Genomic DNA, 26,061 nt, shown 5'->3' with positions numbered 1-26,061 from the left:
CTCTATTTTCCCCTCAAGATAATCTTAGATCGATGGCCGATTTAAGATTGTCGCTGGTATTTCATAACCGATCATCCTGCAGTGTGATTTAGATCGTCGTGGCCGCTCCGATCTAAATCAGGGGTTTTCCCCGACTGGGAGCTTAAAGCTGAATGTGGCAGGTAGCCAATCAGAAGGCGCGGATTCTCCTCCGTGTTTTCTGAGGGGAAATTACGGAGGAGAATCCCAAACAGCTGACACGGCGCAACCCGAAGTCCAGCGGACATCGGAGATGATATGTGGAAACATTAATATTTATGTAACATTTCGTGCAAAGAATATAGAAATGATAAGGGGAGGAGTTGGAGCCAAATTGCTACCTCAGTTGATGAACCCGGTAACTTTTCAGCTGTTCTTCGTTAACGTGACATAAATAGGTTATAATTATTTTCATTCAGTCAGGACTTTACGCTGAGCCACATGCATCACAGGTAGATTCTAGTAAAACATTGATTAATGCCTGATATTAAAATTAGTTAACTGGACTTGCAGCCATTATCTTGTGCCCATGTGGCTGGACACCACACGACGATAAACCCGATCGAACCGTTAAATCTGGGATTTCTGTCGGCTAATGTGTCTCAGGTTTTGAAAATGGACCGACAACTCGTGTAATGTGCGCTGGACATTAGACTAAGGAAATGAGGAAGGGAGGGTCAGTGAAGAGCTTCTTTGAGCCTTTTTCATTCAGCGTCATCAATAGAAAGAAAAAAAGGCAGCAAGAGACGATAAAGACGATAATTAAAATGTGGTCGATAGGTTTAATTTATCTGCGATTAATTGCTTTATCGTTTATCGCGACAGGCCTAGTTGTGATATAGCAGAATATGATGAATGCCTATCTGGGATGAATGCTCACTGTGAGGCCAGCCGTGGCCGGCGCAGACTCATGCTGTAGCTTCTTTTCCAGCTTTTCTTGCCCTGCCGGTTCCTGACTCCGTCCTCCTGGTCCATCATCTGCTCCAGCAGCGTCTGGTCATCGGCGTTGAGAGGGGCCACACTGATGTCTCGGACCGCCCTGAACTCACCACAGTTATTCAGATGCTCGTTCTCAAGTCGGAAGAAATTCCACACGAAGCGTCTGGAAATGAGAAAACAATCCATGTCCCTGATTATTGATGCTATTAATGGTGAATAAAGGAATTTTAAAAAATGCCTGAATCTTTTTCTGAAAATTATTAACATGTTTTGCATGAAAGAGAAACAAAAAATAGACAATGAAGAGATGTTTTAGGAAGACAAATCCTTTTTGCACCTGAAGACCTCCAGCGGAGCCAGCAGGGTAGCCAGAATGTCAGCCATGTCTTTAAACTTGGTGAGCGAGGTGAGAGCGATTGTTAAAACCCAGGCAAAACGCAGGAGCACATCCTCTACTATGGCACAGTAGTAATAGGCCTGAAGAGACAGAGGACATGAAACAGACCTCAGTAGATTAGACATGAGTGAACACAGATCCCACAGCGCTCTGCTGAAGCTCACCTTGTGCGGGTAGACTATCTCCTCCCGTAGGAAGGTGTTCTCTCCTGCATTTCGGTCAAACAGGCCCCAGTCCATCTTCAGATCCCAGATCAGTGTATAACAAGAGCTTACAATTAAACAGGCAATGTACAAGTACAGGTAGATTTTGTGTTCGGGTTCAGAGTCTGTGGAGGAAGGAGTTGGCAGTTAGTTAGGAGGTAAAGACTCACCAACTCACAGACATTAAGAAGAGCAACAAACTGCTCCAAAAACAGTGAACTAGTGTCCTCTGCACTGTACATGTGGGTGAGTTTGATCAGACATCTCTAATGTCAGAGAGGGACAGACACAGGTCTCCTTCCTCTGGACTGTTTCATGTATGGATGTGTGTGTGTGTGTGTGTGTGTGTGTGTGTGTGTGTGTGTGTGTGTGTGTGTGTGTGTGTGTGTGTGTGTGTGTGTGTGTGTGTGTGTGTGAGATGGTTGGATGATTGCGCTCACAGAAGGACAGATGAAGTATTAAGACGTTGGACAGGGAATAAAAACTATTTTGTTTTTCCACAAACAATGTCCAGTTCTCCAGATCTAGAGGACATTCTAGTTTCTCCAGACTGTAGGAAGACTTTATCTCATTACCAAAACCAGATGTGTAGAAGTAAACATCTTACTTTTGTGTGTGCTGTACAGGGCGGAGAAAGTGACGACAAAGAAGGAAGTGGAGTACTTCCCAGCATTAACCAGATGAGGAAAAGCCCGCTTGGTGTCCCGATAGCGCCGCAGACACTGGGCGAACCGGAACCACGCAGGAAGACACTTGATGACCGCCCGCACACCATAGGAGTAGGTGTTACACATGCTTTCTGAACACAAACACATCTATCAGCATCAGCCAGATATTTTTCTATCAAGAGACCTTTCAGATCATACCACCTGTGTCACTGTAAAGCCCATCCTCTTTTGTCCACTTCAGCTCACAGCTGTAGAAACAGATCATGTACTCCAGATCCATCAGAACCACCACCAGAGAGTTTAACTGGTCAGCCAGCCAGAAGTCTGCAAATCCAACATGATGAAATGGAGCGGTCACCACTCTGAACTGTGGAGGAAGGCAGACAGGACACAGTCACATAGGTCCAGTTCACTGTCTCATCAAAAATATTCACCTGCTTTGTTACATGAAGAAATGTGGAAAAAACAATCAGTGGACATGAGATCCTCTGAAAGTCAGTGTAGAAATAAAATTTGACATACGTTTTCAAAGTCAGAACTGATTAATTCCAAGACTGATGCATCTAATATATAACTTCATACATATGAAATTAGAGATGTGCCGATCAGGTTTTTTCCTGCCGATTCCGATCACCCATGAGGGCCGATCACCGATACCGATCACATAATTATTATGTTTTTTAATCAAAAGCACTACCGGTTACATTATGTGGAAAAAGGAACCAAAATTCACCTTAATTTAGACAAAAACTTGTTTTTAATAACTTTTTCCAAGAAAAAAAACAAAACAGGCATTGTGCAAATTGTCCTGCTATCAATAATACTATCTTTAACAGACTGATAACATATGGAGGCTCTGAAGAGGCTAAATAATGCAAAGAGCCAAAATAAAACCTCTCAACATTGCCAAAAAAATTAAGTATAAAACTTAACATTCAAAGGCAAATACAGGATCCATTACAATAAACAATCCTGAGTTACTGAATGACAACTTCCTGTTAGCATGGCGGCTAGCTGATTACTGCTAGTTCTGAGTGGCTGTTTCTGACTGAGCAGAGTAATTATGCAGAACAGGGAGGAGATCGATTATTTTTTTAGAGATTATCTGTCTCTTGTTAGGACAGCGAAAGTTTTAATACGTATGTAAAATGTATTTTTTTAAGTTAGATGCTGCAGCTTTAAGCAGAGGTTCGGTGTGAGAGTCACTACCAGGTGGAGCAGAAGCGGCGCTCCGTCTGTCAAATATCACTACCTGTAGCGTAGCAGCGGTTCAACAGTGAGAACAGAACCAGCGTCTTACATCGCAGCTCCAAGACTTAAATAATTTTATGGGTTATTTGTTTAGCTTTCTGACCGTCATGCTAATAATCCAGGTGAGTGTTTGTAGCTGTGCGCTGCTTTACCTGCTATCTGATCCTCCATATGTCTTTTTTACTGCAGTGAGCCTCGATGTAGCCAAACTCCATCAAGTATGGCATTGTTTTTATGTCGTATTAGCTTCGTTGTGTTGATGTATTTTGACATGCTTCAATTTTCCGCCGCAACACGCAAACTTCCCCATTCACTCAGTGCGTTATAGTTCAACATCGCTTAGGATTTGTTGCTGCGAGTTTGCGCAGTGTGAAGGAAAGAGGAGACCAGCTGCACAGGCAGGCTGAGAAATGAGATGCAGGTGATCGGTATCGACAACAAGAGACCGTGATCGGCGATCACCGATCATACACTTTTTCATGGAAATTGGCCGATTATGATCGGTGGCTGATCGATCGGCACACCTCTATATGAAATGCATTTGTGCATACAGTAAAGATGTAGAGAACACTACCTGCTGTTGAGCCACTGGAACATTGAAAATTGTATATTGTGTAATATTTATATAACTTATATATTGACTTAGTACAAGGAAAACAACTGTTGCCAGGTTTTGTTTTCTACTTCTACTTTTTTTCACTGATTTTTTGGGAGAAACTGAAGCTGTAACCAACAGCTACAGCAGACCCGGCTCCAGAGGATTTTTATTTAATATAAATAAATCTTTATGTAAAATGATATAAACAAGTTGTTTATTCATACAAAATAAACAAAAATGACAAAAGGTTTAGATGAGTCACCAGAAAATGATGAGTAATCATGCTCAGCATAAGCTTTAGCTCAAACATCTCAGAAATGAATGTGTCCGATCTTTGAAGTATGTTTCTGTAAATGCAAAATCAGACAACAATGTGTGAGAGACAAACTGACTGAAAGGGGAACAGTATGCTGCCTATGCTAGCTATTCAGACAAAAGATATTTTGGAATGTGATTCTGAAATATCTGTTAAAACCCGGGCCTGGTTCTAATCGCTCCTTACCTGAGCAGACCCTGCATCATCGCCCTGCTGCTGCCTCTGGTCTAATGTCTCCTCCCTGACTCTTTTCTCTTTCTATTGTGAAAATAAAGACTTCTTTTAAATATGTGAAAAAACAATAGTGAGCCCAACTTCTGCTGAAAGAGAAGCGTGTTTATTCCTGGCAGCGAGGGATGGAACATAGGAAGAGGTGGGAAGAATAGACAAAAATATACTCAAGTAAGAACAACTAACTCTTACTTGCTTAATTCTGCAATATTTTTGGAAAATAGTGTAGAATTAAACATGAAAATGTCAGAATTTGTACAGAAAGAAAGAACCCAATTTATACTTCAGGTATCGTTTGTGTTCTTGAAATACTAAACTCTTACAAAGTCGACCTTTTATCACCTGAAGAACATTTCCAGGATTAAAGGACAGATGTCTCAGCGAGATCTAGAGAAACTCATCCATTTATCTTCAGTTGTATTTATTATTGCAGCAGCGTCTTCACAGGTCTGTCTAACAAATTAGCTTCTGGTTAAAAGCTAAACCAGCTTTTAACCAGAAAACGCTGGTTAAAAGCTGGATAGAGCATATCGCGTTCTAAAGTCCTTCACTGAGAGAACAGACTTTAAAATACTGTTGTTAGTTTATAAATCACTGAACAGCTTAGCAATACATTAAAGATCTACTGTTGTTCCACACCTCTCAGACCTTTTGGTTCTAGTTATGCTCTGCATCCCCACAACCAAACATGTAGAAGCAGCATTCAGCTTCTATACCTCACAAATCTATAACAAACTTCAAGAAAACTGCAAGACAGTCATAACACTGAGTTCCTTTAAATCGAGACTAAAAACCCGCTTGTTTAGAGTTGCTTTTGAGCCATAATAAATGAAACGCTTACCAACATTTTCATGTGTAATGATGTCACTTGACAAAATATAATGTTTCAGTTGTTGATTTTTGTGTTTTTATGATGTAAAGCACTTTGAAGTGCCTTGATGCTGAAATGCACATTACAAATAAACTTGATTGATGAATTGGTTAAACAGGTGTCCCCCAAAGGTGAAAAATAAAACCTTGTTGTCACAGTAATGCATCATAAAAACTGCATAGCAGTGTTGCTGAATAAAATGTTAAATAAGAAGACATTGTATTGTGATTGAGAGGCCCTACCAGCAGCTTGAGCAGCCAGAAGCGGGACTTGTAGTAACAGGTCTTTGATGGGTTGATGAGAAACAGAAGGAAGAAGCCATAAAGAGCCAGAGGGTTGGCCTGCATCGGAATCCTGATGTTATCACAGAAAAGACTTGACAGCAAGCTGACGCACCACAGCACCCCCAACAGGCCTGCAATCTGCAGCCAAACATAAAGACTGATTCAGAGATGGATAGATGGATAGATGGATAGATAGATAGATAGATAGATAGATAGATAGATAGATAGATAGATAGATAGATAGATAGATAGATAGATAGATAGATAGATAGATAGATAGATAGATAGATAGATAGATAGATAGATAGATAGATAGATAGATAGATAGATAGATAGATAGATAGATGGATGGATGGATGGATGGATGTGAGTGAGAGAGAGAGAGAGAGAAAGAGAGAGAGACAGAGAGAGACAGAGAGAGACAGAGAGAGAGAGTTCTCACCTCAAACAGATGTTGGTGGGAGAGGTTGTTTCTGGGATTAAGTTCAAATATGAGGACATGATTAACTCCTGCCTGCCTCCAGCCGTAGGTGTTGATCCCTAAAAGATGAGAAAAGAATAGAATCATATCCTTTAGTTCATAATTTAGGGCTCATGCATGACATCAGTGTGTTCTGAAAATCACATCTTCCATAACTAAAGCTCTGTAGTGCTTTCCTGAAGGAGAAGCCTCTGACATGAATTTGTCTGTTTGAAATTGGTCAATAAATTCTGATTGGTGCATCTCTATGTCTTATTAAAGAAAACCAAACGAGCACAAAAAATTCAATTATAAAAGCTACTTACATGAAAGCATGTCAAAGCAGTATAATTGGGGGTAAAGAGCTTCAGTGCAACAACCATTCGTAGTGAAATGATTCTAAAAAGTGATTAAAAATTCCATGCAGTGACTGTGGTGTGAACTCACCTAAAAGGAAGAGAAACTCTATTAGCAGGAAGCCTCCTCTGTAGATCCTGACCACAGGCCAGACTTTAGAACCACCAATCTTCACAGCTCCTGTTGGAAGAGACAACAGCAGAAGAAGGAAGAAGAGGTCACATTCCTGAATATGTTGTGGTGTAAAAGTATTAATGCAGAGAACCTGTGTCCGTAGTATAAGTACATTTAAGGTCATTCTGCTTTTTTTAAATTGAAATAATAAACTGAGCTTACAGTGTCACTGACACGATAAAACCACTCAGATGATTTAAAAAAATTAACTACTTTGCTTTCACTTTGTGTACATAAAAGCTTTTAAATATTTCTCACAGAATACTGGAATGCAGAGTGTCACTGTTTTCGTTTGTAGTAACTGGGTTAAACGCCAGCGCTGTCTTGTGATGTAATCAGGGTAAGTCAAACTGTAAACGCAAAAGTGGAGGAAATTGTGAGGATTTGAGCAAAGATTTGAGCAATTTATCTGCAGTTTTGAAGGAGGAAGCCAGATGGAGTGATGAATAAGAGGGAGCTGCTTCTACTGAAGGACTAACGCTGTTTTTCTGAGCCATATTGATCAGAAAGGAACGATGACTCCAACATTTCTCCAACAGTGAGGGGTTGGAGCTGGATATCTGTCACCTCCAAATCACTGAATGGTAATAAATACATCTATGATCATAATAGTTATTCATTTATAGTATTCTGTGAGAAATATTTTTTTATTGAAAGCTTTTGTGAACACAGAATAAAAGCACAAGAGTTCATCTTTAAATGTTAGTGGTTTTATTATATCAGTGTCACTTTAATGTTTGTCAATCCTTCCTCAGTTCAGAAATATGACTGTCAGGTTAATTGGGCTCTTTAAATTCTCCTTAGGTGGGGGTGGGGGTGTGGTAGGGGGCTGGGGGGGGTTGACCTGTGTCTCTGTGTTGCACTGCGATGGACTGGTGACTTGTCCAGGGTGACCCCGCCTCTTGCCCGTTGACTGCTGAAGATGGGTACCAGCACCCCTACCGACCCCTCAGGGGGGATACGCGTGTTGGATGGGTGACTGAATTGAAATGACTTTTGTAAAGTGCATGGAGATAACATCTGTTATGAATTGATGCTATATAAAAAAAAAACTGAACTTTCTTAATAGCACAATACAAGCTGTGCAATTGCTAATCTTATCACCAAGATAATAAAAGAATTATGATTAACATTCATCATTCTTATGTTAGATTAAAAACGTGATGGGCACTAAATGATCATCACGTTTGTGATTTCATTTCATCAATAGAACACGTATCATATCGTCCACCTCATCTGGTGTAAATTAATAGGGATGAACTTCTGAAAATCTGAATTTTATAGTTAAAATCTGGGATTTAAACTATTCTTAAATGAATTGGATTATATTAAGAAAAATAACACCTGATCAGAAAATTCCTACTTTTTTAACATCTTTAAGTTGTGGCTTTACAGACATCCTTAGAACACATATTTGTAATAACCTTTATTTAACCAGATAAAAATCTTTGTTGAGATTCACAATCACCTTTTCAAGATGGACCTGGCAAACTGGCAGCATGTATGCAAACATCAAAACTGACATTCAATCATCCATGCAGTTTTAAAAGCATCAAAGCAATCATAAATAATATTCTCCACTCTACAGACTCCAGAATTTGATATGCAACAAACCCAGAAAACTAACCGAATACTTTGTGAAGTGAGATAATTGATCTGACGGACAGTAAGTTGAACTTCTGCATGACACACAACGACCCAAAGGAGAACCAAGCAGAAGAGCCATTAACCTTTGCATATTGTTATGTCAAAGTTTTTTATTTCAATCAAGCAATCAATTAGCTATAAAGCACCCTTCATATTGGAGGCAGCTCGCTGGAAACACATATTAAAGGGTATTTCTGGTCTGGGTTTGAACCATCCAGGGTCACAGTCTGCAGGTCAAATAACAGAGTTGTGAAGTAAACTGAAACTGGTGGGATTCTCCCTTTTTCTCCAATCTTTGTAAGAGAGCTGGAGGAAATGAAAAGCGATGTAGCTTCATCTTTTCTTCACTTCCCTGGACTAGGGAGGGGAGTCATTGTTGTATTCTTTACTTAATTTTTTAATAAAATAATAATCAAAATGCATTTTGGTTCATTCATGATTCATGACTTATTTATTTCCTTAATATTCTCCAGAAGGATTTGTCATTTGATCTGCTTAATACAAATTTAGCAGCAGATAGGACACGAGAAACTGATCACAATAATTGATTAGAGTGGAGTAATAAATTATTTGAACATTTAAGTCTTTGTATAAGATCACCACCTGTAGAGGGATTTGTAGCAATTTTATCCCAACTCAAGATAGCTAATGTGTAAGTCTACATTGAGTCAAGGTCACATGTTCCCTCAAGCAACAATGTGACCTATAATAAAAATAACTTGTGGACAATATCAAATTCCATGAAGTAAAAACTGAGTCAACTTTTCATTGTCAACATGTCTGTTTGACTGCGTGTGCGTGTAATACCTGTAATGACCACAGTGACAATCAAGACGAGGAATACTCCACAGTAAAGTCCCACTCTGAAGGTGGTCCAAGCTGGAGCAGGCTGTGAACACACATGCGCACACGCGTACGCACGCGTACGCACGCACGCACGCACGCACGCACGCACGCACACACACACACACACACACACACACTTCTTAAATCCACACCATCACAAACAACTACAACTTCTGGAACTGGAACCACTGGCTCAAATAATTACATTCAGATCTGGTGAGTACAGTCTGGAGCAGACGAGCTGGGACAAGTCTATACACAGATAAATCCAAACTAATATTATATGCATGATTGAACATTAGATGATTTTTATTTGGTCAGACTGAACAGACTGGCAGAACCTGAATTCATCATTTGATTGGCCTTATTGTAAAATTAATCATCAACTTCAGCTGTTCCACTTGAAGCCGTGAAATTGGAGACAGAGGCAGAGTCTTATTGGCTGGGGCCTGGACAGAGCCAGCAGCATGATCTCTGCCAGCATGTTAGATTTGGTGCATCACTGCAGCTAGCGTCACGCTGAGTTTTAGACTTCAGAACTTGAAAATTCTGACCTCTGAGTATAATGAGAGTGACATTATACTTTCATTATATGAGACAGAAGATAGATATTGATGTCTTTATATCTATCTTAGTTACAGAAATATAGATACAGACAGATATAGATGTCTATATCTTTTGTCATAGATGGACAAAAGATAAAGATCTTTTGTCTATATCTATGAGTAACAATGTTTCTTATACTTCTGATTTTTAATTCTTTCTTATTTTAAGATAAAAGATTACTCTATGGTGTTAGTTTGTGTGGTTGTGGTACAGAGCACCACTGCATTATGATAATATAGAAAAATCTCAAACAATATTAATGGAATCCTTTTGTTTTCTTATTAACTTGGAGCAACAGAACAATGTTATTCTGAACAGGAAGTTTAAGCTGTGTGACTGACTTGTGCAGCTCCCAGTGGAGGAACTCTCAGCCTCTTCATGGCCTTCTGCCGGTCGCCGCCTTCCAGCTCTGCTGTGACCAGAGCCTAGTGAGCACAGAACAAAACATAAGAGACCATTGTTCTACTAAAACTTTTTTTACACATGACTATTTAAACATCTAGTTTACTGCAGTGTGAGTGAGTGTGAATGTGAGTGTGTGCGTGTGTGAGAGACTTTCACCTCAGTCTCAGAGATGAGCTGAGTGATCTTCTTGCATGTATAAAATGGAGCCACTTCAACGTGGGCCACCCTCCAATCTGCCCCTTTGGAAGTTTCCAGAATCTTATCGTGCTTCTTGAGAATCTTCCTGAATCCTGTGAAGTTCAAGTTCTGACAGGAAGTGAAGGGAGGAACAGTGAGTCAGTGAAGCCCACCAACCACAGGTCAGTAGACACAGGTGACGCACAATGTTAGCACAGCTGTCTAAATTGTGACTGCAATTTAACACCACACCCTGTCCATCCATCAGATCTATGACCCACAGGGCGGCGCCAGTGCCTCCATCTGTCAACAGGGTAGACCTAACCAGGACAGATGCAGATGCTGCATTCCAGTTGTGGTTGGAACTGGGAAATTCTGACTTCCCAATCTGAAAAATCATCTTTAACATTCTCTGAAGTCAGATTTCTCACAGAGCCTGGAAGCAACTCCATCTACCCTCAGTGAACAATGTCTACAGTCGTCGTCGCCACAGTGAAGTTCTGACTTCTTAACTAGAATTCTGTTACCTCGGGTCGCACGTCAAACCCAGCACTGAGTTCACACTTCCCAGATAACTGGAACGCAGCAAGAGAACCATGTGTGTTCAAATACCTACAGTAAGAGAAACGTCAGAGTGGCTAATTAAACGTTGTGGTAGACAGATGGCTATCCCTGTCTGCACAGGGAGAACATGGAAACTGATCACAGAAAGGCCGCCAGTGGGATACGCTGAGCAAATAATCCTTAGGCACTGTTCTATGTCCTTGTTTAAAAATGTATTTTATTATAGATTAAAATTCTCCAATAAAACCTGAAAAGAGCCATTGTAATGTGCTGATATTTGAACTTGTCAGACTACATAAACTGTCTTATCTACCTGATAATTCTGCAGCAGTATAAGGCTGAGGTAGAACTCGGAGAAGGCCAGCTGCAGATCCTTAATGTTTCTATGTTTGCATCTCTCCTTCTGTGAAAGGGCGAACATGGTTTTCCTTCTTCTGAGGCCCAGCCCGGTGGCAGAGCTCTCCCTCTGGGCATCCAGCGATGACTGCAGCTCGTTCTGCAGCGTGGCGAACCGTCGCTGAGCCTCGGCCAGCTTTTCTGTTGGGCAGGAAACAAAAGTGACCTAAAGATGTAGAAGGAAGTTCTGCCTCATAGTACTGTACTGTTGGAATTACCAGAATAGAAGGTATTGATTTTGGCCAGCTCTTTCTCACAAGTCTGGAAAAACTTCTCCTCAAACTTGGCATAATACCTCTTGACTGTATCATCATCTGTGACTGCAAAAAATAAAATAAAGCAATTTGTTACACCAATAAGGAAAACTTGTCTTCATCCACTCCATGTAGATACTAAGTTACAGCAGTCAAAGGGACACAGAAGGTTGAACTAATGCACTAAAGTCTCCCTGGGTCTTGGAAAAACAACTCAATGCAAAAACCCTTTATTTTGTTTTTCAACCACCAGGGGGAGTGATGAGACAGCAGACAGATCTACCACAATAACAGGCACAGAATGTTCTACCTTTGTGCTTCTGCGCTTTTTCTAGGGGTCTGTTCAATATGACAGACATACTGACAGAACATCCACTTTTTTAGGACAATAATTGCAGTTTTATTTCATCCCTTAATGCTAACAGAGTGTAGTTTTGTGGCAAGGTTAACAGAAACTATAACCTCAATATGTACAGCAAGGAAAACACACAAAAAAACTATTTATATGCTGACTGTCCAAAATAAAAATGAACTAAGCAAATATGTATGAGTCTCCTATTGGATAATTACTCCATTGGCAATTATGTTACAACTGGCAACAAATTATTTGACCCCAACAGCTGCACTGAGTTGCTTCTCATTTCTTAAATAACCATGTTGAAAGACACATCTTGTGGTTGTAGAAAAGATGTCAGTCTGTTTGAGAGGGGTCAAATCAGTGGCATGCATCAAGCAAAGAAGGAGACTGCAGAAACTACTAAAACTGGGTAAAGAACTGTCCAACATGTTATTAACAACTGTTAGGAGGAAGAAATGTGGCTGGAAGAAAACCCTGAATAATCATGATTGGTGAGCACTTAAGCATTTGGTGAAATCAAATCAAACAAAAACAGTAGAACTTCGGGGTATGTTTAACCCGTTTTATACAAATGTATTTTTGTGCAAAATATCTGCATGCACTTCAATCCTTGGATGTTCCTAACACATACTATTTATGAATTATTACAATGTTGGCTATGTTAGTGAAGATGTAGGTTTTATAGCCTGCAACAATTGTTGCAGGTGAGAAACTGCATAGTCTAATTCATAGGTTTCAAACTCCGGTCCTGGAGGGCCACTGCCCTGCAACTTTTAGATGAGCCTTTGCTGCACCACACCTCAATAGAATAATTACCGGTAGGTTTAGCAAGGCTCTGGAGAACTGATCTACACAAGGAGGAGGTAATTAAGCCGTTTGATTCCAGTGTTTGTACTTGTGGCACATCTAAAAACTGACAGTGGCCCTTGAGGACTGGAGTTTGACACGCCTGTTCTAATTGATACAAATCTGGCCTATTTATACATATAAAAATAAGAAAAATAATAACATACATAACCTTTCATTACAAGACATAATTTAGAGATAAGTAGAAGGAAGCACCATGAAACTTTCATATGTTACAATCTATCCATCCATCCATCCATCCATCCATTTTCTTCCGCTTATCCAGGGTCGGGTCGCGGGGGTAGCAGCTTCAGAAGGGAGGCCCAGACTTCCCTCTCCCCAGCCACTTCTTCCAGCTCCTCCGGGGGAATCCCAAGGCGTTCCCAGGCCAGCCGAGAGACATAGTCCCTCCAGCGTGTCCTGGGTCTCCCCTCCTCCCAGTGGGACATGAACACCTCACCAGGGAGGTGTCCAGGAGGCATCCTTACCAGATGCCCGAGCTTCAACTGGCTCCTCTCGACGTGGAGGAGCAGCGGCTCTACTCTGAGTCCCTCCTGGATGACCGAGCTTCTCACCCTATCTCTAAGGGAGAGCCCAGCCACCCTGCGGAGGAAACCCATTTCGGCCGCTTGTACCCGTGATCTCGTTCTTTCGGTCATGACCCAAAGCTCATGATCATAGATGAGGGTGGGAACGTAGATCGACCGGTAAATCGAGAGCTTCACTTTTTGGCTCAGCTCTCTCTTCACCATGACGGACCGGTACAGTGCCCGCTTCACAGTAGACGCCGCCCCAATCCGCCTGTCGATCTCCTGCTCCCTTCTTCCCTCATTCGTGAACAAGATCCCCAGATACTTAAACTCCTCCACTTGGGGCAGGACGACCCCCCTGACCCGGAGAAGGCACTCTACCCTTTTCCGGCTCAAGACCAACCATGTCAGAAGACATCTTAAGTTTAAATTTGTTAGAACTCATTTAAAAGGAACTTTGTAAAATGTCTGATGGTGTTCGTTTTTTTTCAGCTTTTCACAAACTGGAGAATGCTTATAGATATTTTGTTTCTGAAGAATTTATTCTGGACTAAAGGAACAAAAATGTCATTTTCTTGATTATGAATCATTTCATTATTAATTTAGGGTGAAGCCAGGCTTCGTAACCTGGCTAAAGTGGCGGATAAGATTTGAGGGAGGCCTCAAATCCGGGTTGTGGACTTTAACATGCAGGTGCTGAAGAATCCAAGCCAGCCTCTCTTTAGAACCCTGTGAGGAGGAGTGTGACATATACTGATGTGGAGATGATGTAGAGGTGTGTGCAGATACAAACGTACCAAAACCCCGTGGCTGTGCATTGACTGTTCTGCATTAGATGAAGTATGTCGGAGACTTAACGATGCCAACAATATTCATTAAGTTCAAGTTTGAAATAATTCTTAAGAAAAATGGCTTGAATATACTAAAATGTTCTGTTTGAGATGTTCATGTGATGTTCAGCTCTTAAGATATTTGCACCTATAATTTAAATCGTTTTTATATCATCATTCCACGTTTTTTTATTTATTTTAGGAGGTTTCTAAGTTGAACTTTCAGCTCATTGATGCACAGTAATGTAACTTTTATAAAAGATATGGTTTTTACATATTTGTCCAAACTGTCACCATTTTGTTACTAGGGCTGTTGAAAACGATTATTTTAGTAATCTATTGGTTATTCTGACGATTTATTGAGTAAACAAATGAAAAGTTTGATTAAATAAAATATTGGTACATACTGCCATAACATCAGTATTAACATCTGAAGTCAACATTTTTATGTCTGCGCGTACCTAACAAGTACTTTTCTGAAGAGAATGAACCTGTAACAATAATAGCTCAATTTTTAAGGTGCCCTGGACAAAAATGATTAAAAAAAGTATGAAATGATATTCAATTTAATAAAAAAGCAACAGGCTCACAAACACGCTTCTAAAAAAATGTCTATACACCAGTTTTTAGTTTATGTATTCATCCTCAGTCAATTTAATAGATGAACTCTCACTTTGACCAGACATGTATAGATTCTTTAGTCTAGAGCTCTGCTTTGTTATCCTGAGATGAGATCTGGGGGGTTTTGTCCTACAGTCCAAGTTGTGTGTTTTCCAGACACCATTGTGGAGCCATTTTGCTCACTTGTCCTCTGGTATGTCCTGAATCAGGCCAGAGCTGTTAGCGAATACTAGTTACATGAATCTGTGTGTATTGACAACAGAATTCACCTAGAACAACATTATCCACATTAACAGTAGGATCTATTCAGGATCCACCCAACTGAGAGAGGCCATGTGATCCAGAGGTTGTCATGCTCATTGTTGATGTTTGTAGTTATACACAAGTTACTATGGTGATTCATACTGGCACATGTACAATTAAATGTGATAGAATTGATTAAATGATTGGCATTTTCATCAGCCTGTTTGACAACTAAAGCCACAATAGCTACAAGGTACAGCCTTGATATTTTTTATAAACTGGTGAGACCCTGCAGAAAGAGGAAATCAGTTCTCAGGTGTAGGACAACTGTTGTTATTATTTTATTTTTTTTTTTTTTAATAAAACTAGTCCTTATCTGTGGACCAGCTGCAGCCTTGTGTTGTTGCTGCCGCTTATTGCAGAAAGCTGAGTAAGAGTAAAAAGGGGTGTTGCTAAAAAATAAACCTAAAAACCCTCAATTTTAAAATGGAAAGTATAGGCTCTTACTGAGACAAACATGTCATAATGATAATAATAATGATGATGATGATGACATGTGCTGAGACAGAGAGTAAAAACAGCAGAATAAGGCCAAAAAGGGATAAGAAGATTACTGTCTTCTGACTGTGGCAGCTGTTTGTGTGCTGCAGAAAGCCTTACAGGGAGTGGTCGGCACTCCAACTGACTTAATTTGGTGTTTTGTCTAAAAGAGTCCAAGTTAGAACACGCTGATTCACTTAGTCTGCATGGTGTGACTCAAAACCACCTGCTCACACGATGTTAGGATGCTGTTGATGAGTCACAATTCCAAAAGATCAGAAAACATTGTTACTGGTAATTTTTTATAGTTTAGGTATGTATATAAAAAGAAGGAAACAAGAATAAATTTAATTGAAATGTTATGTGAAAGACAAACATAACGTGGCCTACAACTGTAAAGTAGAAAAGAAATTATACGACTCGAAACATTTTTTACAAATAAAAACTTTAAAGTGTGGTGTGTAAAAGTATACACCCCCCTTTTTTCTGAGTGCAACCAGTTTCCTTCATAAGTTTCCTGATGTCCTGATGACCAGGGGTGAAGGTAGTTTTAAATTCTTGGGGGAACTATGACAAAAAAAAAAAATATATATATATATATATATATTACTTCTTTGTGTGCTTTGGAGTTTCTGTGCTGATTCATTTTTTTTGAAGCAATAAAAGCTGGTAGCTCTAGAATTGCTACAAAATGAAGCTATATTTCCTTCAGCCCACTGGCTGCAATGTTGACACCTTGAGATGCCATGTGACCTAAACTCTGAACATCATGACATGGAGTCATTCCAGTTTTCCATGTCTGGCATATAACCATTCATTTTAGTATTTAAACTGGTTATATTGATACTGTGTCCAGACAGAGGGATAATCAGTAGCCCAGCATCATGACCTGTTTGTTCTGAAGATCCTGCAGCTTCCACTTCTCTTCCTAACATGGCGCCTCCTCACCCTGACTCTCATACTGACAGGAGGAACCACAGAGCTCTGTTAGGTTAAAGCTCATCTTCTGAAGTTGGGATATTTTTCCTCCAACAGGTTCCAGAGGAATCACCTCAAACCAGATGTTGGACTGGATTTTATTTCAATGTCATTTGTGAATGTTAGAGCCTCATTTTCAATAGTGGAGCTATAAAGGTTGAAAAAGGTTAACATTTTGGACAAAATCTCATCAACATCAATATTTCCACTAAATAAGAGGCAAAAAAAATTGTTTGATTAAGGAAAAGCCTCTCAGACTCTGAGCCTGACAGCACCAAACTATTTTAATTAATTAATTTAATTTCACATAATTATCACGATAGAAGTCATTTGTTTGTTAAATACTTAATGAAACATATTTACCGTGTTTAATGTTTGTTGTAAATGACGTATACTCACAAAGAACAAGGTAATTAGTCCAAGTTTGTTGCTTTTTGAACGTTAAGAAACTACAGCGGCTGTCATGAGCCAAGGCAAAAGTAAAAAAAGGTCAAACAACCTGAAGAGGTGATCAACTCTAAACGATTTGCACGTTTATACTCTCTCTCTGTCATTTAAGCACACCCGTTGCCATGGCAACCTCCTGCGCTCCACAAGCCGACCAGAGATTATGTTAAAAATATAACATTCAGCCCGTTACGATATCAGGTTTTCAGCCTTGATATTTATTTTGCGATTATTAATAAACAGAGGTGGTTGATTAGTTCATTTTAAACTCCTGCTCTGCTAGTTATCAATCAATCAATCAATCAATCAATCGAATTTTATTTGCATAGCACATTTCAGCAGCAAGGCATTTCAAAGTGCTTTACATAATTAAAATAAAAACAGCATGTGACATTGAATATTTTGGTAATGGAAACGAAACGCACAGAATTGCGCAACACCTTGTTGAAACAATAATTAATGAGGTTATTATTGTTGTTGGGTCATTAATTTGAAAACGTTTTGTTGATTTTGTTGTTGTTGTTCTTTCATAAAGTTCTGAAGGTTTTAACCCAGTCAGAGGACGTGCTGCTCTCAGCCTCCTGGCTGCGTTCAGTTTGTCACCTGATGCTGAGATCGACTCAAAACCTTCTGCGATCCACATGTTGCACCGCTGCTCTAGCAAAGCACGAACAGTTCAGAAACGATATGAAATGGGAAAAAAGTTATTAACCGATTAAGTCGTGTTTTAGATTGTTCTTGAAAAACTAATCAGTCACGGCTGATTAGTGGTGCACTCACTGCTGCAGAGTGAACCCGTTCATGCAGCAGACAGCCTCTCCTCTCTCTTGCAGGAACTGCGTACCCCCGCTAAATCTTTTAGGGGTACGCGGTACCCTGCCGTACCCCCTTACTTTCACCCCTGCTGATGACTGAACATAGTCCACCTGTGTGTAATCTGATCTCAGCAGAAATCCAGCTGCTCTGTGACGCCTCAGAGGTTCAGAGAATATTGGGGAGCAAACAGCATCATGAAGTCCAAGGAACACAGCAGACAGGTCAAGGAGAAAGCTGTGGAGAAGTTTAAAGCAGACTTGGGCTGTAAAAAGATGTCCAAGGTTGAACAAGGAGAGCTCTGATCAGAGATGCAGCCAAGGGGCCCATGGTGACTCTGGACCAAAGGCAGAGATCAACAGCTCAGAGGAGGAATCTGTCCACAGGACAACTATTAGTCATCACTGCACAAATGTGATCTTTCTGGAAGAGCGGCAAGAAGAAAACCATAAGAAGTCCAGCTATCCAACTAATCTGACTGAACTTGAGCTGTTTTGCAAAAAAGAATGGGCAAAAATTTCTGTCACAAGATGAGCAAAGCTGGTAGAGACAAACCCTGAAGACTAGCAGCTGGAATAGCAGCACAAGGTGGTTATGTAAAGTATTGACTCAGAGGGCTGAATATTTTTACACTCCACACTTCGTAAAAAAAAAAAAAAGTTTTGAATCATATAATTTTCTTTCTACTTCACAATTGTATACCACTTTGTGTTGGTGTTTCATATTAAGTTAAAATACATATTTATGTTTGTGGCTGTAATATGACAAATTATGGAAAAGTTCAAGGGGTATGCCCAATACTTTTGCAAGCCACTGTACATTTATAGAAATATAAATATAGACCAAAACTGAACTTCCTGCAGCAACTCAAGAAATCCAACAAAGGAGCTGCTCATTGTCTTCATGGCTTATTCAGAACAGGACGGGTCCAAACTGCAACAAATGTTCAGGTCTGCAGTGAACATTATCATGGCTGATAATGTTTCCATCCAGGACTTCTGAAGGTTTAGGAAAATCGAAGTCAGTATCTCTGCAGATAAACATCCTGGACACAAACTGTTTACCTTATGCTTATTTACAAAAACATCACAGTATCAGCTCTGTCTGCTAGGTTAGCATTTAATCAGCATCTTATGTGTCGATCCCTGTGCAGATGGTCAGATGGTCCTACTTAACATTGTGTGAATCACAGGCTGTTCCATTTTTATCTTCTGACTAACCTGATAATCCACCCAGGGATTGTATCACTCTGACATGTATATCATCACCATCTCTATTTATTCCTAATTTCAACATGTCTTTCAGCTATCTCCACCTCAGAGGCATCAATGATCAGTCATGTCTGGAAAAATTATTGCTGTATAATCTCTCTCATCACAAGAGATAAAGTTCCTTATTCTTGGTCCTTGGTCAAAATGATGAAGCCAGCGCAGCAAAACTGCCACAGTCATCCAGTTTCCTAAACTACAGTTTCTCTGAATTACAAAAAAAAAAAAGAAAAGTGAAATCCTACTGTCAGTGGGTAATACACGTTTTGGATGTTATAGGGGTGTTTATAAAGACATTGTTGAGTCAGAAGTCATGTTAACTGTCACCTAAGACGTCTTCCCTCTGATTGTTAACTTTTTGCCAACTGACTTGTTAATGAAACCCCAAACAGATCTTCCACCAGACAAGAAGATGCTGTGTTCCTACAGATGTACAGGAAAAAGCAGTGTTCCGTGTTTAGGTCACTCAGTTTGTCAACTACAAGATTGTTAAGATACATGGACCCACTGGACGGGGCTCAATTAATAAAAGATTTTTATTGATAATGCTAGACACACTCAGAGATTTGTGGCTATTTCTTTAAGAGATTGCTTAAAACATTAAATAAAAGAAAACAAACATTAACATCAAACTGCACCTAGTTATCTGTACAGGTACAGTTTTCTTGTACCTTGTTAATCTTATCTTATTAATAATACATTTTCAATAATTAATAAGATCAATTATTTCCAAAAAGTAATCTAGCCTTGTTGGTGACATATCTATTAATATTATGTTAAATTCAGTTGGACCAAAACCCTTCTTGTTTTTCCACAAGTAAATAAAGATTTTCACTCGTTTTCTTGTGCTAGCTTATGTTGATATTAATGTCAAAACATGCAAACTTAGAGTTCCTGCATGTGCAGCAGATTAAGCCTACATCAGCATATTTCAGTTAGAAATTACTTCCTGATTTTTCTATTTGCAGAAACCATTTTGTCTTTGTCCCTTTGTCCTCCTGCTATACTGCATTCATACAGTATGTTCCTCATATGCTGTGAAGTTTTTATATTAAAGGGTTTCCTGGCTTTCATAATCACACATTATTTAAAAAAAAAAACTTATATATAAATAAAAAATGCAGTGCGTTGCGAAAGTATTCAGCTCCCTTGAAGTTTTCAACCTTTTGCTGCTTTTCAGACTTCAAGCATAAAGATCTAAAATTTTTATTATTTTGTGAAGAATCAACAACAAGTGGGATACAATCGTGAGGTGGAACTAAATTTATTGGCTATTTTAATCTTTAACAAATAAAAAAACTGCAAAGTGGTGCTTGGAATATTATTGGGCTCCTTTACTTTCAGTGCAACAAACACACCTGAGAAGTTCAGGGAGGATCTCTGAATGATCCAGTGTGTCATAAATGAATGATGATGATAAATACAATCATCATAGTGTGTAATCAAGTCCACCTGCTCTGTGATCATCTCAGGGTTGTGTTTAAAGCGCAGAGAGCATCATGGAGACCAAGGAACACACCAGGCAGGTCCCAGATACTGTTGTGGAGAAGTTTAAAGCTGGATTTGGATACAAAAAGATTTCCCAAGTTTTAAACATCTCAAGGAGCACTGAGTAAGACCCGGCCGTCCCTAAACTTTCATCTGGAACAAGAAGACTGATCAGAGATGCAGCCAAGAGGCCCATGATCACTCTGGATGAACTGCAGAGATGTACAGCTCAGGTGGGAGAGTCTGTCCATAGGACAACAATCAGTGGTACACTGCACAAATCTGGCCTTTATGGAAGAGTGGCAAGAAGAAAGCCATTTCTCAAAGATATCCATAAAAAGTCTTGTTTAAAGTTTGCCACAAGCCACCTGGGAAACACACCAAACATATGGAAGAAGTTGCTCTGGTCAGATGAAACTGAAATCCACCATTTTTTCCACAATGCAAAACTATATGTTTGGCATAAAAGCAACACAGCTCATCACCCTGAACACACCATCCCTACTGTCCAACGTGGTGGTGGCAGCATCATAACTTAACCTAGTTAATATGTCAGATTCCCTCCTCACCCTCATCTTGATAAGAACAGAGAGCAGTTCACTGGTTTCTGTCCAGACTGTGATCAGCTGACCACTTGGTGCTCAGACAGTTTCAACTTTACGCACAGAGAACATCGTGGAGCTCATTATTAATCATTATAAGAACAATATCTGTCAGAGAATCATCTCTGATCTGGTCACTTTAACGGACCAGAGACTTTGGAGCGTCCAGCAGCTGATCCGCTTCTGCGGAGTTTTTCTCCCGCTGAGGGATCAGGAACCGATCAGAGTTCTGCCGTCTTCTAATCACGTCATTTCGTGAAATGTTACCTGATTTCAAAAACGTTCTAACAGAGAAATACTAAATGTTTTGTTGGATGACTACAAATTGGAAATAAAATGATTTTTTTCTTTGATGGGCAACGAAAAAACTCCAGCGCCATCTCTGCTCCAAACTACGAACATTGTCTGCCCCTCTTCGGTTTTTTTCTTTTTTCGGAGGATCAGTAAATAACTTATTGGTGTTTTAAGAACCACCAGGTATGAAGTGCTTTAGCCTTTGAGTTGCATCACAGCGCAGCACAACTGAAACATCCAGGAGAAAAATATCAGCTTGTTGTTATGAGTATAAAGGAGGCTGGTATCGCGCCTGATAAAAATCTATTTATTTATGTCACATGGACTTATATAAAGTTTTATACATTTTCTTTTCATATATTTATTATTGTTTTTCTTCTTTAGATATTAGGTTGGCTTAGAATGATTCCAAATAATGTACAGGAATAACCGGGTGCTGTTACATGTCAATCATCAGGGGGGGCAGCTGGGGGGGGCCAATCAGATGACAGGGGGGACACTGGCCCCCCTGCCCCCCCCTCTGGCTCCACCACTGTTAAAAACACAAGTAAAATGAAAAGATGTTGATTTAATATCTCATTCCACAACGAGATTAAAAAGTATTTAAGTTTTAAAAAAAGAATGTTTGTAAATATGTTCTTAAATATTGATTTTTAAAAAGTGCTAAAAATCTTTTAAACCCGTGAAATATCCCTTTAATGATTGCTTTTAGTGACATTTTAAACAACCAATAACTGGCACCGTCTGATTTCTCATCAGCCAATCAGGTTGATTGTCCCGCCCCTTTAACTGCAGCGCTGAGATTTAGCTCAGATTGCGTCTAACTGCCGTGAGAGCTGAGAGCTGACGGTTCTTCCGTGAATCCCCGTAAGATTCTGTTAAATTCTACAAAGAATCTTGGAAATTGGTAAGACAATGTTAAATTAGTATCTCAGAATTCATAATTCAAAATAGTGAATCTGGTTTTTTTTATTAGATCTCCAAAAGCTTCTAACAGCTGACGTCCGGAAAAATCCCTGATAGTTATATAGCATTGAAGCATCGGTGAGTAATCGCACGCGCTTAGCCGTTGGCCCAGTAAATTCACTAAAAATTGGATAAAATACCTAATAACTGTTCAAATTTAATAAAAAATAAAATTGTATTATAAATTTTATATCATTATTATTGTGTATGTTGTCTTTTCCATGTAAATTTACTTCTTTTTCTATTAGTACATGTTTTAATATTTCAACGTTGTTAATGTGATGGTGCTGTGATGTGTTCTTATTACTTGGGAACTTTCTGTTCTCTGTAGGTCAGAGCTAATGCGGGTTTCTAATCCACATTTTGAATGTAGATTTAATGTTATAGATGTACTTTGGCACTTTTAGATTGAAATTTGAATTGTTGAATTGCTTTGTTGATATTAGCATCCTGAGTTTTAAGATGCTTTACTTTGACCTTCTTCCAGGTCAGGTTTTTTTTTTCTATGGTGCACTTTTGAAACATTGTGCCAGAGACATCAAGATCAACCTTACAAGAACTTGGATGGTGAGCCCCAGCCCAGAGGACCAAGTGAACTGATAGACAGTGACGAAACATAAAAAAATATTTCACAGACATATTGGAAAGACTAAACAAACTTTGAAAGAACATTTGACAGACACATAAAAGACTGGGTTATTTTTTTATTTTTTTTAAAGCGTGCAATTTTTGTTTATTTGTGCAATGTGGATCCACAAATGTTGTTTATATTAAATTCTACTTTCTAAAATTAAATTCTACTTTTTTATATACATTGTGTGCTCTCCTCTGTTGTTCACACCTAGGCTCCCCCGAATTTAGAATCTCCTGATCAGGCCCAACTTACTTATACTTTTGTAGTGTTGGTATTGCCGTCTATTATTAAAAGGTATTTAAAGTAACCCTTCTTGTGGGTTACATGTGCCCAAATAAAAAGAGAGTACAGCAGTGGTGTGAGGCTTAATTACAAGAACAGAAGAAATCAGTGGATTCAGATTCCAGTGAAAGCAGTTTCTATATTTAATAGACATGCCATGATAAGAAGTATTATTTAGTATGAACAGGCCTGTAATTAACCCCAAAAAAAGAGCCCTGATAACTGGCTAGTCCACAAAATGCTTCATTTACATGATTCTATGGCTCCTGGTTGAGTAACTTTACAAGAAATATATCATTAAGGAATAACACAAGTTGAGGTAGTACATGTAAAAAGAAAACAAGTGAGAGAGAATGATGTATTATAATGCCAGGCACAGGACTGTATTTTCTATGCCAGCCTTACTGCAGTCTGTTAAAGGACACAACAGAACACAGTGATGTGTTTCCATAATGATGCGGCTTAATTATGGAGTGGAGCACAGCCGAGGAGAATACTGCATTGATTGCTAATGGAAATATTTGTATTTAACAGTGTAATGTGTTATATTTAATGAAACAACACCAATGACGTGAAAAATGAGACGTTTAATGTTTTGCGCAAATGTTTTAAGTACTTCTGTAAGATCCGTATGGGCTAAAAACTAATTAGCCCCAAAATCACATCTGCAGGTTGGAGACTAAGGTGTGAATTAAGCCATTTGAGGTTACAATTATTCATACAATAGCTATATATTAGGTAAGGGCTATTATTAGTTGGACTGTGTGTGTTTGGAATACCTTCAATGGATGGAGCTTGGTCCTGTGCAGCATACAGCATCTCCTTAAACGCCTGCAGACAAAACAAGAAAAAAGAAACCAATAATGCACCATAAATAATTGTCTTCTCTAAGTTTTAGACTGTGAAAAGCCATTTTAACTTACACACACACACACATACACTTGCGCGTTTGCGTCTGTTTGTGTGTAAAATTTAAAATTTAATGGACACAGAAAGGGGAAAAAAAAGGTGTGGAGAATCTTTAAAGTGAAATAAACAAGTAAGAGTAGAAAAGGAAGGATTGAAAGAATATAAGACAACACCCCAGAAGTCTGGTTCTACAGAGCAATGAGAGAAAAGAAAGAAAGAAAACAAAAACAATCAGAGAACCGAGAAACCATAGGGACAAACAACATGTAAGAATAACCGCATCTATGAAAAGAAAAGAACACTGCTGGTTATTACAAGATGTATTTAGTGGTGACTGCAGAGTGCTGCTCCAACAGAGTGCTGCATCTGAAAACACCTGAATTTAAACACCTCTGTGTGTGTGCGTGTGTGTGTGTGTGTGTATACGTGGATCCTTTCTCTGAATCTGATGTTCTCTTTTTAGCTTGAGCAACCTGTCTTCAATACAACTATGTATTTAGTAAGCATGTAGTAAGGGTTAGGGTTACCATTAGTGTTCATATGCAATTGAAAAGATGTCAAGTTGGTAGTAAGTGTGGATCGACACACCCCAGACAATGAAAAGGTAGATGAAATGACCTTCTACATTTCTGTATTTTCTTGTGATTAATAATTTAAAAAAAAAGTCAAAATTGCAACATTTTTGATCAGTGTGTCAGAAACCTATTCATGCATTTCAGTTCTTCTGATTATGTAATTCTTGCTTTCACTGATTCCACATACAGTAAATGGAGCCACAGTTGATACTGATAGTCGATGTGTACCGTATTTTCCGCACTATAAGGCGCACCTTCAATGAATGGCCTATTTTAAAACTTTTTTCATAAGGCGCACCGCATTATAAGGCGCATAGACGCTACAGTAGAGGCTGGAGTTACGTTATGCATCCACTAGATGGAGCTGCACTAAAGTGAATGTCAACAAAACAGTCCGACTCTGGTCAGCGAGGAGAGCCTTCCGTGATTGGGCCAGGGCGTGGCCGGACGATGGTCACCCTTCTTCATTCGCAGACAGCATGTTCATTGAGAACGTGGTGCTAAATGACCTGCAGATGACCTGATTCTAGACGGTCGGTAGGTAGATAGGTCAGTCAAACTTTATTAACAAACCACCGTTCTGACAACTATCCCAGCATGCACCGTGCACTTCTTCTTCTACGACCGAAAATGAAGTCAGCAGCTGCTTACCGTAGTTGCTAAACCTGTTGTGGCTCAATATTGGTCCATATATAAGGCGCACCGGATTATAAGGCGCACTGTCGGCTTTTGAGGAAATTGAAGGGTTTTAGGTGCCTTATAGTGCGGAAAATACGGTAATTTGTTGTGAATAGGGTGTGAAGAGAGCGGTCACTGAGTCCCAGTAAGGATGGAGAGGACAACAGGACAGCCACTGTCTTTTGTCTTCTTTTGGTTGATGGGCAGACAGTAGAGTGGTCAGTCAGTATTTGAGAAAGTCAGACAGGCTGAAGACTACAACAAAGTCACTGTTCACCAGTAGGTCAGTCAGCTAAAGTAGCCAAGCAGGACAAACATGCCTCTGTCTCCAGCAGTGAAGCAAGGCAAAACCATCATATAGCCCACACAGCAGGTCTCAAGTCATACTTAGTGCCCATCTAGAAGAGGGAAACAGCAGAAGACTTCAGGGGAATACATTGAGTACTTTTCTTCATTAATGTGGACATAGGTACATGGGGTTGCAAAAGTCACTTCCA

General features: G+C 39.5%; 1 protein-coding gene and 1 long non-coding RNA gene across 3 annotated transcripts in view; one reads left to right on the top strand and one right to left on the bottom strand.

Moving 5' to 3' along the window:
- LOC103479245 (solute carrier family 53 member 1-like) overlaps positions 1-26,061 on the bottom strand; it is a 55,534-nt gene that overhangs the window by 5,826 nt on the left and 23,647 nt on the right. For both annotated transcript variants that reach the window (XM_081598817.1, XM_008433570.3), the window contains 14 exons: positions 24,182-24,233; positions 11,627-11,728; positions 11,326-11,549; positions 10,428-10,577; positions 10,208-10,291; positions 9,222-9,303; positions 6,684-6,773; positions 6,219-6,316; positions 5,735-5,914; positions 2,427-2,592; positions 2,165-2,356; positions 1,519-1,682; positions 1,295-1,434; positions 899-1,120 (listed from right to left, as the gene is read on the bottom strand). In XM_081598817.1, the coding sequence (XP_081454943.1) occupies positions 899-1,120; positions 1,295-1,434; positions 1,519-1,682; positions 2,165-2,356; positions 2,427-2,592; positions 5,735-5,914; positions 6,219-6,316; positions 6,684-6,773; positions 9,222-9,303; positions 10,208-10,291; positions 10,428-10,577; positions 11,326-11,549; positions 11,627-11,728; positions 24,182-24,221 (1,934 nt within the window). In that variant the 5' untranslated portion in view covers positions 24,222-24,233. The remainder of the gene's footprint in view (positions 1-898; positions 1,121-1,294; positions 1,435-1,518; positions 1,683-2,164; positions 2,357-2,426; positions 2,593-5,734; positions 5,915-6,218; positions 6,317-6,683; positions 6,774-9,221; positions 9,304-10,207; positions 10,292-10,427; positions 10,578-11,325; positions 11,550-11,626; positions 11,729-24,181; positions 24,234-26,061) is intronic.
- On the top strand, positions 22,338-23,298 carry LOC108167101 (uncharacterized). Its single transcript, XR_001777498.2, has 3 exons — positions 22,338-22,427; positions 22,497-22,564; positions 22,974-23,298. It is a non-coding gene; the product is annotated as an uncharacterized LOC108167101 (long non-coding RNA).

This window comes from Poecilia reticulata, chromosome 17 (assembly GCF_904066995.2).
Source record: "Poecilia reticulata chromosome 17, P_reticulata-male-v2, whole genome shotgun sequence".
In the NCBI taxonomy this organism is placed as follows: domain Eukaryota; kingdom Metazoa; phylum Chordata; class Actinopteri; order Cyprinodontiformes; family Poeciliidae; genus Poecilia; species Poecilia reticulata.
Note: the sequence above shows the minus strand (reverse complement) of the source record. Positions and strands in the feature narration are given on the sequence as shown.